The sequence below is a fragment of the Lygodium microphyllum genome, chromosome 11 (genome assembly GCF_053477565.2).
Source record: "Lygodium microphyllum isolate KBCC chromosome 11, Lygodium_microphyllum_v1.1.10, whole genome shotgun sequence".
Taxonomy (NCBI): Eukaryota; Viridiplantae; Streptophyta; class Polypodiopsida; order Schizaeales; family Lygodiaceae; genus Lygodium; species Lygodium microphyllum.
This window is the reverse complement of record NC_141145.1, coordinates 146,007,703-146,027,199: the sequence shown is the minus strand read 5'-3', so window position 1 is coordinate 146,027,199 and position 19,497 is coordinate 146,007,703. Positions and strand designations below refer to the sequence as shown.

At 39.3% G+C, this 19,497-nt stretch overlaps 1 protein-coding gene across 1 annotated transcript in view; it reads left to right on the top strand.

Annotated features, from left to right (window-relative positions):
* Nucleotides 1-1,768: 1,768 nt before the first annotated feature.
* Nucleotides 1,769-19,497, top strand: part of LOC148029484 (uncharacterized) — a 67,266-nt gene continuing 49,537 nt past the window's right edge. Inside the window, exons 1-3 of the mRNA XM_087688323.1 lie at nt 1,769-1,925; nt 2,647-3,308; nt 3,402-3,714. Coding sequence (XP_087544449.1) covers nt 2,707-3,308; nt 3,402-3,714 — 915 coding nt within the window. The 5' untranslated portion in view covers nt 1,769-1,925; nt 2,647-2,706. The remainder of the gene's footprint in view (nt 1,926-2,646; nt 3,309-3,401; nt 3,715-19,497) is intronic.

The following is a 19,497-nucleotide window of genomic DNA, read 5'->3' as shown; positions in this document are numbered from 1 at the left end:
GAAACAAGATCATGACAGAGAAATATAGCATCAGTGCTTACAAGCACTCATCTCATACTGTATGTTAGCTTTTTGATGAACTTAATAATATCCACCAAGATTCTTCAACCTTGAGATGTAACTTTTACATTTGCAATAATGAGCTCAAGAGAAGGTTAATCAATGATTAAAATCATTGTTAGAGTTGGAACAATGATTGGGTTTAGGAAAACCCTAGAGCTTGCAATGAAGCTTTCATGGCTACTAGGACCCATAGTTAGTGTTTGGCTCAGTGTGAGCAATAGGGATGGAATTTCCAAAAACCCACTGAGGTGGAGATAGCTCGTTTGGGGGGAAAACAAATGCCCTATGGTGGCTTGGATGTTTGTACCCCTTGTAGCCCAGTGAACCTTGCTGATCTTTGCATTGTTAAAATTGCACCTATTTTTGCATTTCTTATATGTCGGCCTTTGTTGTGGACAATGTCTGGCTTTATCATGTTATATTGGTGCATCCTAAGTAGGAGAAAATATTTCAAAAGAAACCAAGTAGAAATATTACCTCATTTCCTCTCCCCAGGTCCTCCACTGACTAGTGGTTAAGGCTAGCTATGGTGGAGAAGAAGGTAAAGTGAGAAGAATGAGGTCTTCTTGTGCACTTAGGTCAGGATGGAGCTTGTTGGATGAAAGATAGCTCTAATACCATGTTGAAAAAGCATAGTGAGAGTGAAAGGATGTGTGCACAAGAGGGAGAGAGAGCTCAAGTACGAGAAGAAATATTGCTTGATGAGTTGCTCACAAGTACAACTGGTACACTCTCTCTACCTTTGAGAGTAACATTCAAGCTATTTATATAGCCTCAATGTGGGCTACTCTTCAGCTCATTCACACCTTACCTTTCCTTGTGCACCCTTGCTTCCTTAGGGTTCCTATGCTACACTTCCAACATTTCAGAGTGGAAGAAATGAAGCACATGTTGCTTCAAGAAGTGCGTGGTCTAACGTGACAGTTTGGTTGGCCACAATGGTTCAACGCTCTTATGAAATCTTACAAGGCTCTTTTGTCATAAACAATGTGAAGGTTACATTGTAGGACAAGGGTGAAATGGAATTGGAATTGCAAAATAGGCAAGAATATCTAGACTTGGAGAATCAACTATTGTAGATAGTTGAAATGTAGAAAGAGAGGGTGAAGATTGTGAAACTAAAGTGGCGTTGGAATAAAGTACACGTATTGCTGTAGAGGAAGCTGCAAAAATTGTGGATAAGATGTTGCATCAATGTGCAAGAATTCAAACTCTAAAGGTATCACAATTGCAGGAGATGCAAGATGCAAGTAGGTGGACAACAATTAGAAGATTCAATATGCAAGGATTTAGGAATGCAGGTTGTAAAGAAGAGCATTAATTTTGCAAAAGGTGCATCTCACTTATCATGGGCCTTAGTGCCATAGCAAGGTCCCATTCTTCTTTAAGTCTACTATGTCTTTTCATACTTTCAATAATCTGTGTATCATCGTAGTTCCCTACTTCTTCTTGTATTAAGAGGATTGAAGGTGCTCTTGGCATTGCTTTGCTTTCGACTACTCAACATGGCTCATCAACACATTTGTGATTCCCTTTTTGTAGTGCAATTTATTGGCCTTGCACGTTAGAGGATATGCCACTACAATACTAACGATGATAAGGTTATTCCTATTTGAAATATGATCCCTAATTAACTTGGGTTAAATGGCCTACGCTTAAGGCCTTGGGTTCAAACCCGCCGGTCAGGCGCCTCTTAACGTGCCCTTGTGAAGTTTTGACTCTAACGCGCCCGTGTGAATTTTCGCGTTTCAGTAAGCCTCTCCTCGCAGGAAAAGAGACCTTCAAAACCCCAAGAGAGGGACAAGCTCGCTGGAAGTCGTCTCGGATCGTCTGACTGCCTCCGAGGCTTACTTGACGAAGAGGTATCCAGAACACACACACACACACACACACACACACACACACACACACACGAGAAAGGAGAGAGGGAGAGAGGAAGGGAGGGACGGAGGTCTGAATACTGCTGCTTAATCGTACGCATCGAACGTTGGCTGCTGTCGATACAGCATGCCAGCTTATTCACGTGTCCACCATGTAATGAGATTGCTTTGCAAATTAGGATGCCATTTATAATTGTACACGATTGCTGCAGGATTCTTTTTATTAGGTTCATTATTGTACAGTCGGGAGGTTTGATTGTAGGCTGATGTTATCATCTTGTAGCTGTTCAAAGTAGGATGGGATTTAGTATTGTGAGGGTTTAAATGTAGGGTGATGGCTTCATTTTGAATCAAGGGCTGTTTTGAGTCTATAACGAAAACCTTGTCATTAATTTTTGCTCTCTTCAAGGTCCATCACGTCTCATGAAGAGTGCACATGCAAAAAAATGTGTTTATGGCTGTTTAAAGTATGATGCGGTTTGGTATTGTGCATAATTGTTGCAGGGGGTTTCTTGTAGATTCATTATTGTGCAGTCTTAGGGGGGTTCACGGTAGGCTGATGGCCTTATTCGAATCAAGGATGACTCTGAAGACATTGTCATGATTTCTGGCTATCTTTAAGGTCCACCACATCATTGTTTATGAGGGCACTTACAAAGCGTAGATATGTTTCATTGCTGACATTGATTGCTTCCATTTTCAGGTTCCTGAAAGTAGCTGCTTAGGAAAGGGTGATGGTTAAATTTTCATTTGACTTTCAATAATGGCACACCAACACCTTGCAGTTGTTAGAAGGAGGATTTCCAGGCACCTTGCAAAAGGATATTTTGGCAATTCTTGCGAAGGCTTTCATATTTCTGCCAGCTATGCCTTACCAGCACAGGAGAATGAGGCTGCAGGAAAGATTAACAGGTTTAATGCAGGTTTCAGAGGTCACAACGATCAAAGGAACTGTATAGTTCAGGGAACCACGATCTGGAGAGGGCTGCTTCCAGGTGATCACCAGCCTTTGGTTCCAAGAATTTCCAAATCCGGGGCCCAGGGCCAACCAGATCACAGATTCGGCACAGTTTCATATACAGAATGTGGAGTATTTTATCGTCAGTTATCAACAGCAGCTCCTTCTGCATCATCGGCTGTCCATTACCAGGATGATGATACAGATCATAAAGAGGAGAAAGGAGTGAAAAAGCCCGAACCATCTCCAGAAGAATGTGATCAGGCAGTAGTAGGGCTGAGCTCCGCTAAAGCAAAGGCAAAACGAGTTCAAGAGATGCAAAATAAAGGAGTAAGCTTATTGAAGAAACTGTGGAGTTCATTGCTAGGAATTGGGCCTGCTTTGAGAGCTGTTGCTTCTATGAGCAGGTACAAATCTCTTTGCATGTTAGTTTTTGTGAATTTTTTCCTTGTATTATCCTGTGCTGATGCAATTTTTGTCCATGCTTTCCACTCTTTTAGAGAGGACTGGGCCAAAAAGCTAACACACTGGAAGGAGGAGTTCAGAGATATGCTTAAGCATTATTGGTTGGGAACCAAGCTTCTATGGGCAGATATAAGGATCTCTTCTAGACTGCTGCTTAAGCTGGCAGGTGGAAAGAGTCTTACTAGGAGGGAAAGACAACAACTCACCCGGACGACTGCAGACATCTTTCGACTTGTTCCCTTTGCGGTGTTTGTGATTGTTCCATTCATGGAATTCTTACTTCCAGTGGCTCTAAAGCTGTTTCCCAACATGCTGCCTTCAACCTTCCAAGACAAAATGAAGGAACAGGCAAGCTTTAATTTTCTCTTCGTTTTTGGGATTACCAAAACTACCATTTATTGATGTTTATCACTTTACAAATTTCTGATGTAATCAAATGAAGTAGTCTGCTTGGATTGTGCAGGCAACTGAAGCTTAACCTTGAATTTCTTGACCTCAAGTATATAGGATGAAAAAGAATATCATATATAAATGACTAATGTGTGGGTTAGCTTAATGAGCATGACCTTGTAACCTAAGGGTCTATAAATTAGTTTTAGGAGGTTGACTCAATCTTAGGTGAACCTTTTGGTCACTTCGATGAGTTATCTCATAGTTTCTATAAACATGGCATGGCTCGGAAGTACACTAAGCAATTGGTCCACTATAAGATCCTATTCCTAGTTTGGGTGGGCAAGTGAACAATTTCCCTATGAGGACACTTCTCAAGTGGTACCATTGTATTGTGCATGACATTTTGTTTCAACATAACACTCATGTTTAAAATGCTCCCAAGTTGTTGATGCCTTGCCTTGCATAGAAAAGGATGTCCACCATTAAAGTGCATTCCCATTTAGGAAAGTGGTTGCCTTGCGCACTTTTGAATGCTAAAAAAACTGTCCTTAGAATCTGTTGCACCAAATTGCTAAATAAAGGTCAAAGTCTTCAATATATTCCGCACATGATTGAAAGTTTCAATTTGATCATTGCCCTATTTTCTTTGTAGTCTTTGACTTTACACAAAGGTGCTAAGTATATGTTGGTGTCTGCAAAAATGGTGGCCTGGGTGAAGCCATTTTTGCATTTGCATTTAACATATGCCCATAAGGATCCCCCAATTGACCAAGCATTCTGGTTTACATTTTGGTTGCATGCCAATGTTACAACTTACCACACATGCCGTTGTATATTTTGTGCTACAATTCTCCATGATAAATCCCTTGAACATCTAGCATAGATGGCTGAAAACTAGTTGCATATTGCATGACATTGGTGGATGCAGTGGTATTCAGAGCTTGAAAAACTGATCCACCCCCAAAATAACTTGTATGCACAGATGACTTAAGGAATTGTTTGCAGTCCATAAGAGACATGTTGCACATGATTCCCTAATGAATGAACATGTTGTTGAACCAAAGTTCCTTGTACATTTGGTATTATAGGTACTACTATATGCAATACTTTTGATTGAAATATTACACATGAGCCAGTCTTACTTGGCTCTCTAGAATGGGAAATAAACTTCCCCCCTCTTAATTTCGGGAACTCATTGCATAAGCTTAATAAATTGATGTCATGGAATCAAGTGCTCCAAGTTTATAATATCACTCGCCAATTGTGCTCTAAACACTGTATCTACTTCTTGAGCATCTAGTACTTGTGGAATTTATATGTGATTTGAGTTGCATGCTCACCAATCACATTCAATGCTTGCTGTCCTAAAGTGTTTTCAACATTTGTTGGCTCAAAACCATGTACTGAGTGCCTTTCATGAGAGATTCTTGTTCCTTATCCTTGTTACCACTGTTGTGTGACCCCTTGTTGTATGTATTTTTTAGAGTAGAACTCTTTGCAGCATTCTCTCTCTTTTTCTTTGGCCATTTTTCAGCTTTGCTTCAAGTTTTATATCAATCCTACCATTAGAGGTGGAGATTTTGGTGGATCTCTATTGTAAACCCTAATTTACGGCAAATAACCAAAATTTGTAGCAGAAATTAGGGTTTGACAGCCACCTTAGGAAGCGTGCCTGGATTTGAAGGCTTTAGACTTGAATTTTTAGAGCGGAAATTAGTGTATTTCAAGAGGATTCAAGAGACTAGCCAAGGAAGCTTGCCTATATTTGAAAGATTCAAACTTGAATTTGTAGAGCTGAAATGAATGTATTTTAAGAGGATTCAAGAGACCAGCTAGCCAACATTGAATTTGGGGCTAATTTGTTTCCCAAGGAGCATGGGTGAAGGCCAATCCCCTAGCAAATAAAGGGGCAAAGTGATTTGAAAGCTTGCTGGTCATTTATGATAGCAAGAGGCAGTTGGACTTGTGGAGGAGGTTAAAGAATCTTAGATATACTCCATCCATTTGCAATACTAGTCAAAGAAATACTGCACGGGGTGTCAAAATTTGGGCCAACAGGTTGCCCAATGTCCAAGATCAAGTGGTAACATTTGCATTTTTAGTTTATTGAATTTTATACTTGTCGTTTTAATTAGTGCTAAATCAGGTTATTTACTACCTTATCCAAGAAGAAAGATTGGTTTCATAGTTCCATCGTTAGGATAGCATCAAATCCCTTGACTTTGTGAGTTTGAGGCATGCGATTGAAGGTCAAAAGGTTTGCTCAAGTGCTGAAATTGTGTTTGGCTGAGCATTTACAGCAAGTATGTCATCTTATAGTGAGACAGATCAAGTAATGATGATGCAACTCATTTTGAAAATGCACATAATGAAGGGGAAAATGCACATAGTGAAAACTCATTTATAGCAAGTATGCCATCTTATAGTGAGATGGGATTAAGCAGTGATGATGCAACTCATTCTGAAAATGCACATAATGAAGGGGAAAATGCAATGCTTAATCTTGGAACAAGCTTATAGTATGGATAGCAAAGAGAAAATGTGGTTGTTGAATAAGTAGCGGGTCCTTCAAGGCTACAAGATGCAAATGATCGGTAGGAAGATGAAGAATATGATACAACCAGTGCAAGGCCTGGTTAAAGGCAATAGTTGACATCTTTGTTTAATTGGCCAAAGATCGAGAGTTTGAGAGGCACAATGGAGAGAATTAAGAGCTACAAATAAATACTTTGTTTATGAATAGGAGGGTCACATGGCTAAGGACGGCCGCCCCATGCTTCAATAGGTAGGAAGCTGGAAAATAAAAAAATCAAGGAGATCTCAAGGGTAAGAAGCCCAAATCATTAATTAAATTGATGCCGAATGTTCTTAGTGATTAGTCAATGATGATGCTACAAAATTATGTCGAGCATAGAATAAAATCATATACCAATATGCTCAGATTTTCTTTGATAATGGAGTGTGACCCAATTTTATCTCTACGAACTTGGTAGCTTGTCTAGGCATCAAAGATGATGAGAAGGGACCCATGGGAGAAGTTGATATGGCAGCAAGGGCCATGCAAAGCCTGTCACACTGCTCATGGGAAAGCTTTGTTTACACATTCAGGGATATGTGGACAACGAAGAGTTCTTTATTGTTCCTCTTGAGGGTTGTGATGTCTTGGTATACCTTGGTGCCATCATGTGCATATAACGATTGATTTGCATGCTAAAGTGATTACTATTTAGCACAAGGGCAAGAGCCATGCTTTGGACGTAAAGTTGAAAGGGAAATTTGTCCTTGTTGTATCCGCTGCTTCCATTTTCAAAGTAATGAAAAATCGCCTTTCAATGTATTTGGTTTTTAGTAAGGATAAGGTTTATAATGAAAATGTTGCAAATATGTCAAAGTTGGAGAAGGGTTGCATTTCATTTGTGAAAATATATATTGATTGTTTCTCTCAGTCTCTCAAGGTAGCTACCGCTTTTTAAAAGGCTAGAAGATCATGGCATAAATCTTATACTTGGAAGTAGCTAACCTAATAAGTCACATGTTATATCCCTAGACATTCAGATGGGTGCTAGCAATATTGGTCATGGTGGTTATGAAGTGACTTAGTATGAATGCACTTAGGACACTTTGGGATTAGGGTAGCCAAGTCCTATAAATAGGACTCAAGGCCCTATTGTGCACATGCATTGTGTGACTATCACTCTTGGACTCATGGCCTATTGGTGGACGCATCTGTACACTGGGATAGTGTGGGCTGGTGGCATGGAACACCAATCCTTGGGATGTGGTTGGGGCTCGGAGTGTTGCTAGCTCCTAGGCTTGGGGGTGAGCCCATTTGGCTCTATGGTTGGGAGGTAAGTCTGATGCCTAGTTTGTTGTATATTGAGTTTGACTTGCAATGTTTTTCATGTGTAAGTTGGATCCTTGGGGGGACGTTTCATCACCCTACTAGGTAAGTGCAACATAGGAGGAGGAGATAATGAGTCAGGTGAATGAGTTGTGTTGAAAAAAGGGCTAATTTAGTCTAGCTCATCTCCCTTTTGTTCTCTAGTGCTTTTGGTACAGAAAAAGGATGGTTCATGGCATATGTGTATTGACTATTGTGCTTTGAATAAAATCACAATAAGGAATATGTTTTTGATTTCTTGGATTGATGATGTTATGGATAAATTGTAGAGAGAAATCATATTCAGCCGTATAGATTTGAAAAGTGGGTAGTGTCAGATTTGCATTAGAGTGGAGGACGTGGCTAAGAGAGCTTTTGGGATATCTTTTGGGTTGTACGAGTTTCTTGTCAAGCCTTTCGGACTTACGAATGCTCTTGCCACATTTAATTAGATGATGGATTGCATCTTTAGGCCACAAGGGATTTGTGGGCACCTTCTTTGATGACATGATTGTCTATTTGAAGAATGAGGCAAAGCACAGAAAGCATTTGGACATTTTGTTCAATGAGTTGCATAAGCATAGGCGTGTCATTAATGATGAGAAGAGTGGATTTTTTTTGCATGAGATTCACGTTTTGGGACACATACTATTAGCTGGTAGTATTTATATAGACCTTGCAAATGTTGAGGCAATATGTTTGTGGCCACCTTTGAGTCATGTACATGAGATCCATAGCTTTTTAGTTCTACGCTTCGATTATAGGAAGTATGTATGCAATTTTGCTGAAATTGCATCTTCACTTCATGCCTTATAAAAGAAGGGTGTGCCTTTTAAGTGGATAGTAGTGGAAGTTTTAGCATTTGAGAAGTTAAAGGAAAAAACTTCAGATCCAGTGCTTGTGTTGTGAGATCTAAGGAAGTTATTTGTTGTTTAGTGTGATGCATGTGGAAATAACATATGGTCTGTTTCAATGTGAGATGGTGGACTCCAGAGTTGTGGTATATGAGAGTCATGTTTTCCATGGTGTAGAAAAGAATTTGTAGGTTTATGAGATAGAATTGCTTGCTATTTTAATGCACTTTTGACATGGTAACACTATCTTTTAGGGATTGATTTCACAATGTAGACCAATCATTAGATTTTACACACTTTCTTGACTTAGGCTAAGTTGTTTGAGATACATACGGGATGGGTGAACTTGATATCTATGTTTCACTTTTAGATTGTGCACATAAATGAGAAAAGTATGTGGTTGTTGATGCATTGTCACGTAAGCCTCAAATTTTGACTGTTACTATGGTATGTCACACTGAGTTGAAAGATTAGTATGCTGTTGATTTAGACTTTGCGAATGTATACGATGAGCTTTGCAATGGCCAAAGGCATGAGCACTTTGTGCATGGATGATTGTGTGTCACAAATCAATTGAGGCCCAAAGTGATCACCGTGAGTCATGCTCCTCCTTAGGCATGACTTAGAGGGATTGATGCTACAGTTAGAGCAATGGAGCATTTCTTATATTGGCCTTCTTTTAGACACGATGTTAAGGAGTTTGTTAAGACATGCATCGTATGTCAGAAAAAGTGAAGTATGATAGGCAAAAGATGTTGGGTTTATTGCAACCCTTGTTTATTTTAGATAGGCCTTGGTAGAGCATTGCTATGGACTTTACATTGAATAATGGGATATTGACAATTATTTGTAAGTTTAGTAAGCAAGCCCATTTCATTCTGGTGAGAAAGAAGATAAAGGATGATCATATAGCACGGTTATTTTTGCAGCATGTGTTTAAGTATCATGGCATGTTAGGGTCGATCATGAGCGATTGAGACCCTCGGATGACCAGTTTATTTTGGAAGGGGCTGTTAGAAAATATGGGTACTACATTGAAATTCTCTTTACCCTTCCATCCGTAAATAGATGGCTAGTCAAAAGAGGCAATTCTACAGTGCTTGATCTCTTGAGGTTCTATGTATCCGAGCATAAGTCACAGTGGGAGCAATATTTGCCTTTGGTAGAGTTTGCATATACTAATATAGTGCATAGTTGCATTGGCAAAGCTCTATTTGTGGTTGTGGAATGTGGCAAGAAAGTGTCCACTATTTTGCACACGAAGAAAAGATATTTGAAGCTGATTGGTATGTAGAAAACATGGATGTAGCCTATGCAAAGGTTAAATATATTCTTTAGAGGTCTAAAAGAGATGAAAGATAGAGAGAGGTTGTATCCAACTCTGAGTATCAAATACTATGGGTCCTTTTAGGTGTTAGAGAGGATCAACGATGTTGCTTATAGGCTGAAATTGCCTCCATATTGCTAGGGAGATAATGCTTTTCATGTGTGCTTGTTGAGGCTTTTTCATGATGATGTGCCTGAGGATATATTTACTGAAATTTGGCTCGAGGTTTAAGAGTTGGATGATATTTTGGTACCTGAGCAAGTTTTGGTATACAAAGATGGAAAAATCAGAGGTAAAGTTTCTAGAAGGTATTTGGTGAAGTTTAAGAACTATCACCAATGGATACTAAGTGGATGGAAGATGATGACTTGGCAGACTGCCTTATGTTGCTATAGCTTTACCTCCAGGCTTTTTAGTTAGAGTTGACTTTGGATTAGGCTTAGTTAGATTTAGTAGAGCAACGGTCCAGAGCATTACTTGATACTCAATGGGGAGGTAGCGCTTCCACTTCTCTAGTGATGGACAACTCTCGTATATAGTGGATCTTGGATATATTCAACATGTATTTAGGTAATTGTGTTGATAGTATGTGTGCCACGAGGTCACTATTTAGTGTACTATTGACTGTAGCTGCTATGTAGATGGGTATGGTTTTCACTGCAGCTCTGAAGCTATACATTTGCATCGGTATGCATGAATATACATTAGTTTGCATCAGTTTATGATCATCAAAGATTGATTATCGGTTGCGGGTTTTTAGTGATGTTCATCAGTTTTCAGTGGTATTCAGCTAGTTTTATGGACAACAACATGTTTTATGAATGCCATTGACAGTATAGCCATGGTTTGTGCTCAAATTATGCTTTGCTATTGTTGTTTGGCCAGAATAGTTAAGATATGCTAATGGAAAATGCAGTCTATGGGTTTTTGGTAGTAGTATTGGATTCTTTATGGCTCTTATGTTTTATTTATGCTGGCTGGAAATTTTCAGCAAGTCTTCGATATTAGCATGGCTAAGTAGCAGTCGCGAATGTTGTTTTTACTCTGATGCCGTTTGGGAAATTCTAGTACAGTATGTGTGGCTTAGGCACATTGAAGTGCAATCGAGGATGATTGCAAGGATTTCAAGGGGGTGGTTTGTCATAAGGATGTGAAATTTTATTGCTTTGCTTAGCATTTGATCAAAAGTTAATCAAATGTGCAAATGTGACTTGCACATGTGAGGTGCACGTGAATTATTTTATAGTATGGAACCCAAGACCCTTGGATACTAGTTGGTGTCAAAAGCAAAAGTTGTAATAAGTTGTGGTTGACAAATACTAGATGGTACGGAGTGTCAACTTGACTTGGAACATTTAATTAGCCATTAGTGTCAGTTGTGATGCTATGAAATTGACATTAATGAAATTAATTAATGCCAATTTCAGGCTAATTAGTACTTAAGATCACTTGGGTGAAAAGTTACCATGCAAGTTGATGAATCCTCTCGACAAATCTTTGAATTTTCTCTCTCTATAATATTCTCTCTTTCTTCACCATCAAGTTTTAGGGCCAACAAGTTGCTCAATGTCCAAGATGAAGTGGTAACATTTGCATTTTTAGTTTATGTGAATTTTATACTTGCTGTAATTAGTGCTAAATAAGGTTATTTACCACCCTATCTGAGAAAGAAGGCTAGTTTCAACAATAGTTGATAACTTTGCTCGATTGGCTAAGGATCTTTGGTTTATGTAATTTTTGAGCTCCCTAAGGGCAGAGAAAAAATGCTAGTTTCAACAACAATTGATATCTTTGCCCAGACTAGGAGTGGGACGCGGGAGGGAATGACATAAGTAGCATTTGAAAATGTATGCATGTGATGTGGTGGATGGATGTGTGGGCATAGTAATAGATGATGTCCATTTGGAGCTTCCTGTCCCAGTTTCATCCCCATGTTAGAGCCCTCTCTCATGGTAACAGGGGATGGCAATTTATTATTCTTGTCTCCGTGGGCCCGTCTCTATTTCCTTCTCTATCCCCAAAACTGGTCCCATGTTACCGTGTGTGTGTGGGTGAATGTACACTACCAAAGAATATATAAAAAAACCATCCCCTAAAAGACATCCACTCCAAAAAGAAAAGAAAAGAAAAGAGTAAAAAATGTTCCCTAATAGGGGGCGTGACAAGGGGACGGGGTAGGGGACGGCCGGGACGGGAGGATAGGTGTTGGGGACGGACAGGGGACGTTCCCATCTCATTTTGGCGTCCCCATTCGGCTCATCCATTCAAGATGGCGTTTCCGCGTTTTGGGGCCTCGAGATGGCCGTTCCCTATTACTATGTTCTAGGGTCTCCATTACTAATGATTGACTCTGGCATGCCATGATACATAAACACATGTTGCAAAAATAACTGTGCCTTATTATAAACCTTTTATCTTTTTCCTCACCGGATGTCACAACTCAATAGAAACAGAATTTGTATCATTTTTCATTAATTTGTCTATATAATGATTTATTAAATTTATTTCCTTTGCACTAATTAGATATAAAGAAAAGTGCATTGGAGCTGGCCACTGATGAGTGGTCACAGGTTATGGTGGACCCACGCGGTGGGTTAGAGAAAAGATAGTTCACACTTCCACCTATATGGTCCGATTGGGCGCATGTGACTAGAACTCACGCATATCAGGGTTAGACTCGCACACAGAAAAGATTGATGCCTTGAAGTGTGGGCTAGATCCACCAGAACAGACAGTTACAATCAACAAGATGGCATGATCATGAAATGCTTGTATAATGTGCATGTGTGGGCTGAAAGCTTGAAATACACATTTCTTTGCATAGGAAAGTCACATGAAGATTCTAATACCGTTTTTGTGATGTACACGGAAAAAGCTTTCATATGACACTCATATTGGGGGGGTCCCTAAATTTTAGGAGGTTTCTAAATTTTAGGAGCCTCGAATTAGCCTAAAAATGCTAGTCCTAAAAAATAGAGATGTCATTCTAAAAATAGTAAGTTTTGTACTCTGACTGTGCTCACTAAATTTGGTTGTTTCTATTCTTGACAGTATTCAGTCCAAAAAGGAAGGCCATAGAGAAGAGACAAGTGTCAAGACACTTATCACACAAGTTTCCAAGTGTCCCACCACTTGTCACATCTCATGACATGTGGCTGGACACTTGTCTTGTGCTACTCCACTTTCCCCTTTTGTACTAGCTCTTCCCTCTTCTATAAATAAGAGCTCGTTTTTTTTCATTCAGCATCATTTTTCTTTGTTGTAAACTCATGTACAGCACCCCCAGATAGCCAGAAACTGGCCCCATCCATCCCCATCATCATTCCCCACTTCTCCATTATAAAATTCCTCCATATTCCCTTTCTATCACTCCTGTTTTACAAGACAGCAAGCCTGTAAATTCATTACAGTACCTCCTTCTCAAGCTCTTTCTTCCATTGTAGCAACAAGAAGCAAGCACTATCCATGTACTACTATTCAACGATGGAGAAAGGCTGATTTCCCCTCTTTCTTGTCTCATACTGTAAAGAAATTCAGTTCTTATCATTGCATAATAGATAATGCATGTGTGTTTGTACATCTTTGCATGATCTTGTGAGAGTGAGAATTACTTCTCCTCACTCTCAGGTTGATTGTAATTGAGCTCTTCCCTAAGGGACTTGGGTTGAGCAGAAATACATTCCTTTGGGGGGGGGGTTGCCCATCTTCAACCCTCAATCTTGTCTCCATTACTTTTACATTTTCATAGCTGTAATTTTGTGAGTAATTTTCATTTTCAGCTTTAAGTGTTCATTCTCTTTTATATTAAATCTCGAAAACAAGCGAATATCATAATTGTTAAGCATACTACGTTGTTCGGGGCGTTTACAGTGGTATCAGAGCTTTGGCTCGATCTTCACCCCAACACTGGTAGTGCTTACAATTATAAGTTTGTTTGTTTTCAGCCCTTGCATTAAGTGCTTGAGCATATTTTTTTCTTAAAAAGTCTTAATGGATCAGTCGAGTGCTATCCTTCAAGCCATTCAAAGTCTTAGAGAGGAGAATCAGCAAATTCGTGACCAACTTCTCAAACTAGAAAAAGTTGAGAATCCCAAAGAATTCAAGGAAAGAAGCCCATCTGCTTCAAGGAGACAAAGCCATACCAATGAAAGGAGCCGATCAAGAAGTCCAACTACTTCTAAGAGGTAGTCTCATTCTACTTCAAGACAAAGAAAGAGATCGCGTTGAAGCTCATCCTCTTCTTTAAAGTCATCTGGCGCCTACCCTGATGGACCCTTTTCTAGTGATGAAGAGTCACACCCTTCTCGTGGAAGATCTCATCATTGTCAAAGGTGTCGACATTCTTCACGCTCGTCTTCATCTTCATCTCCATCAAGCACTTCATCATCTTCAACCTCAAGATCCGGGCATGGACGAAGGCATAAGAAGAAGAAGAAGACCAAGTCACTATCTCAACTTGAAAAGAAGATCAAGTTCAGTATGTATGATGGTTTCCGAAATCCTGATCTTCTTCTGAAGTTTATTCGTCAATTTCAAATTTTGTATGGTCGTGACAAGTATAAAGAAAAAGAAAAGATTAAGTTTGCAGCTTTACATTTAACCGACTTAGCCTATACTTGGTGGACGGGGTTGGAATATGATCATGCTGCCCCAAAATCATGGCGGTTCTTTGTTCGCATGATACAAAGCCAATTTCTTCCTGTTCATTTCAAAAGAGATGTAAAAATGGAATGGGATCGGCTTTGGCAAGGAAAAATGAGTCACTTGGTGACTATACCAAGAGATTTTGGGAGCTACTTTTGAAGGTCCAACATTTGAAGAAGATCAGCAGTTCGGAAAAGCTTAGGAAGTTTCAAGGAGGTTTGCATTTTAAACTTCGTACTGCTCTTAATCATTATCATTGTTCTAGTCTCAGGGAACTCATTGACCATGTTGAGACATGGGAAATGGAGCACAATGGCAACAAATCATTCCAAAAGAATGATAAGAAGAGAGTAGCTGATGATGAGGAGTATTCAGCCCCAAATGAAGGACAAAAACAGCAGCAAAAGCAACCATAAATCAAAAGAAGATGAAGCCCTATGCACCTCCTAATGCTCCTCAATTTCGCTCCAATCTATACCCACAAGCAAAGCAACTTTCTGAAGAAGAAAAGCAACGCTTCATGAAAGAAGGGAAGTGCTTTAAATGTGGACAAACAGGCCACATAGCAAAGCAATGTCCAAACAAGGGACAAAGCAAGGTTTCTGACAACATGCCTAAGTTGCCAGTGAAAATCAATGCTATCAGTGATGTAGTTGCAAACACAACTCACACTCCAGAGATACACAAATTATTAAAAGCTTGGGGACAGTTGCAAGGTAAGCAAGCACTATTCTTGATAGATCTTGGGGCGAATGAAAATATCATTTCCTTGCAATTAGCTAAAGAGCTTGGATTAAAGAATGAAGAGATGGACACTGCGGCAGAAGTTCGCCAAGCTTTAAATGCTGATGAAGGTGACACAGTGAAGACTGTGACACCTTACATTGGCAAGCTCAAGTTTCAAATTCAAGGCTACAATGACAAAGATACCTTGTGTATCGGAGACCTTGATGGTTGCGATGTGATTCTTGGCATGCCCTGGAATCATAGAGTAGATTCAACCATCTTCTCTCAGAAAAAGAAGGTAGAATTCACCAACAAAGGCAAGAAATACGAGATCCAAGCTGGAGTTTCTGGAGACACCATACCTATGGTAAGCCATATGCAAGTCTCTAGAGCAATTAAGGATTGTGTTCAATGTTGTTTGCTTTATGTCACTGATGTAAAAGATAATATGAATGCTGAAAACCAAGAGCGACTTCAGATCTTGGAAAAGTATAAAGATTGTTTTTCGGAAGATCTTCCTTATCAGCTTCCCCTAGAAAGGCCAGAAGATCATCATATTGATATTATCCTGGGCAGTTCTCCGCCTAATATAGCACCATATCGTGTGAGCCGTCCTCAACAAGAAGAAATCAGAAAGCAAGTCAAAGACCTACTCAACCTTGGGCTAATTAGGCCAAGTAGCTCACCATTTTGTTCAGCGGTTCTTCTTGTTCAAAAGAAAGATGGCACATTCAGGATGTGTATTGATTATCGAGCTCTTAACAAAATCACTGTGAAGAATTGGTTTCCTATTCCCAGAGTTGACGACATTTTGGATCGTCTAGGAGGCTCAAAGGTTTTCAGCCGCATTGATCTAAAGAGTGGTTATCATCAAATTAGGGTAATACCACAAGATGTACATAAAAATGCTTTCCGCACTTCATACGGTCATTATGAATTCTTGGTGGTTCCTTTTGGATTAACCAATGCACCAGCCACCTTTAATCAAATGATGGAGCGCATCTTTAGAGAGCATCGACAATATGTCGATACTTTCTTTGATGATATTCTTGTCTTTAGCAAGAATGAAGAGGAGCATCATCAACACTTGGAAATTGTTCTATAATTACTTCAACAAAATCGACTCTTGGTAAATGGTAAAAAGAGTGAATTTTTCATGCATAAAATAAATTACCTTGGGTATGTCATCTCTTCTGAAGGGTTTCAGATGGATCCTGAAAAGATGAGGATAATCCAAGAATGGCCTCATTTTCATGATGTACATGAGGTGCATTCGTTTCTTGGCTTATGCTCTTATTACTGCCGCTTCATCAAGCATTTTGCACATATGGCTTCTCCACTTCATGACCTTACAAAGAAGAAGATCTCTTTCCAATGGAAGGAAAAAGAGAAGACAGCCTTCACAAGGCTGAAAACAACTCTTACTTCTGGACCTGTTCTTATCATTCCAGATCTGGTAAAACCATTTGTGGTGGAAGTAGATACTTGCGATGATTGTATTGGTGCAGTGCTAAATCAAGAAGGCCATGCCGTAGCCTTTGAAAGTTGCCGTCTAAATGATGTGGAGAAAAGGTATGACATTTATGAAAATGAGCTCTTAGCAATGGTTTATGCTTTAAAGATATGGAAACATTATCTTTTAGGCAATGAATTCCTTATTAAAATTGATCAGCAAAGCTTGAAGTATTTCAAGACTCAAAAGCATTTGCAGGAAAAACATGCAAGATGGGAAAATTTCTTGTCTATGTTTCATTTTCAAATTATGTACACTCCAGGGAAACAAAAAGTAGTTGTTGATGTACTTTCTAGAGTGCCTCGTATTGCAATTATTACAGTGGCTCATCATGAAAATTTTCAAACGATGAAGAATACTTATGATGAAGATACTGATTTTGCAGCAATTTGGTCAAATTTACAGCAAGGAGGTTCTCATCCAGATTATTCCATCAAAGACGGTTACCTTCTCATGAACAATCGCCTTTGTATCACTCTTCTTGTTCGACAAAAGGTGCTTAAAGAAAGTCATGAACCTCCTTATACAGGGCATAGAGGGAGGGCAGCCACTCTAAGTGCAATTGAGCGCTACTTTTATTGGCCAACATTACAAAGAGATACACATAACTTCATTGAGGCTTGTCTGGTATGCCAAAAATCCAAGTATGATAGGCAGAAGATTCTAGGATTGTTGGAACCTCTTCCAGTGCCCAAAGATCCATGGGAATCTATCACAATGGATTTCATCTCAGGTATTCCAAGAACACCTCAAGGTCATGATATAATTTGGGTCATAATTGATAGATTCAGCAAACAATCACATTTTATTCCATGTTATAAAACATTGAAATTCGCACAAGCTGCAAGACTTTTCATTCAACATATCTTCAGATTACATGGTATGCCTTCTGAGATCATTTCAGATAGAGACTCCAAATTCACAAGTAACTTTTGGCGTGCTTTATTTGAGAATTTGGGAACCACTTTAAAGTTCTCCTCAGCTTTTCATCCTCAAACTGACGGCCAAACAGAGGTGATGAATCTTACTCTTTTGGATATGTTGAAAGCTTATGTTAGTGAACATAAGTCACAATGGGAGAAATATCTTCAATTATTGGAGTTTGCTTACAACAATACAGTGCACTCATCCACTGGAAAAGCTCCAAATAAAATAGTACAGGGTAAAGTGATTCCTCCTCCAATTATTCGCACTAAAGATAAGATTTTTGTTGCTGATGAGTTTGCTTCAGATTTAAAAACCACAATGGATCAAGTTCGAGCCACTATCAAAGTTGCCCAAGAGCGACAAAAGAAGCAAGCAGATAAACGAAGAAGACCTTTGGCTTTTGAAAAAGGTCAATATGTCTTGCTAAAGTTTGATAAAAGCAGGCTCAAACAAGGTTCTGGTCAAAATTCATCTTTTCCAAAGCTCTCTAGTAGATACTTTGGACCCTTCAAAGCGATTGAGAAAATAAATGAAGTTTCTTCTCGACTTGAGCTTCCTACTCATTGGAAAATACACAATGCTTTTCATGTAAGTTTGCTAAAACCTTACATAGGACCAGAACCAAAGGAACCCATTATTGAAGATTCCCCAGAAGTTGAAGAAACAGAGCAACTGTTGGAACCTGAACAGATTTTGTTTCACAAGGATCGAACCACGAGAAGTGGCCTTGTGACACGAAAATTCTTACTAAAATTCAAGAATCTACCCACAACAGATGCACAGTGGGTAGATGAAAAATTCATGAAGGATTACCCAAACATTCTTCAGCCATATCAAGAAGCTTTTCAGCTAAGGACAGCTGAATAAAAGCCAGAGGGCTGTCACAACTCTTTAGAAACATAATTTGTATCCTTTTTCATTAATTTGTCTATATAATGATTTATTAAATTCATTTCCTTTGCACTAATTAGATATAAAGAAAAGTGCATTGGAGCTGGCCATTGATGAGTGGTCACAGGTTATGGTGGATCCACGCGGTGGGTTAGAGAAAAGATAGTTTACACTTTCATCTATATGGCCCGATTGGGCGCCTGTGACCAGAACTCACGCATATTAGGGTTAGACTCGCACACAGAAAAGATTGATGCCTTGAAGTGTGCGCTAGATCCACTAGAACATACAATTACAATCAACAAGATGGCATGATCATGAAATGCTTGTATAATGTGCATGTGTGGGCTGAAAGCTTGAAATGCAAATTTCTTTGCATAGGAAAGTCACATGAAGATTCTAATACCGTTTTTGCGATGTACACGGAAAAAGCTTTCATATGACACCCATATTGGGAGGGGGGGGTCCCTAAATTTTAGGAGGTCTCTAAATTTTAGGAGTCTCGAATTAGCCTAAAAATACTAGTCCTAAAAAATAGGGATGTCATTCTAAAAATAGTAAGTTTTGTACTCCGACTGTGCTTACTAAATTTGGTTGTTTCTATTCTTGATAGTATTCAGTCCAAAAAGGAAGGCCATAGAGAAGAGACAAGTGTCAAGACACTTGTCACACAAGTTTCCAAGTGTCCCACCACTTGTCACATCTCATGACATGTGGTTGGACACTTGTGTTGTGCTACTCCACTTTCCCCTTTTGTACTAGCTCTTCCCTCTCCTATAAATAAGAGCTCGTTTTTCTTCATTTAGCATCATTTTTCTTTGCTATAGACTCACGTACAGCACCCGCAAATAGCCAGAAATTGGCCCCATCCATCCCCATCATCATTCCCCACTTCTCCATTATCAAATTCCTCCATATTCCCTCTTCTATCACTGTTGTTTTACAGGACAGCAAGCCTGTAAATTCATTATAGCAC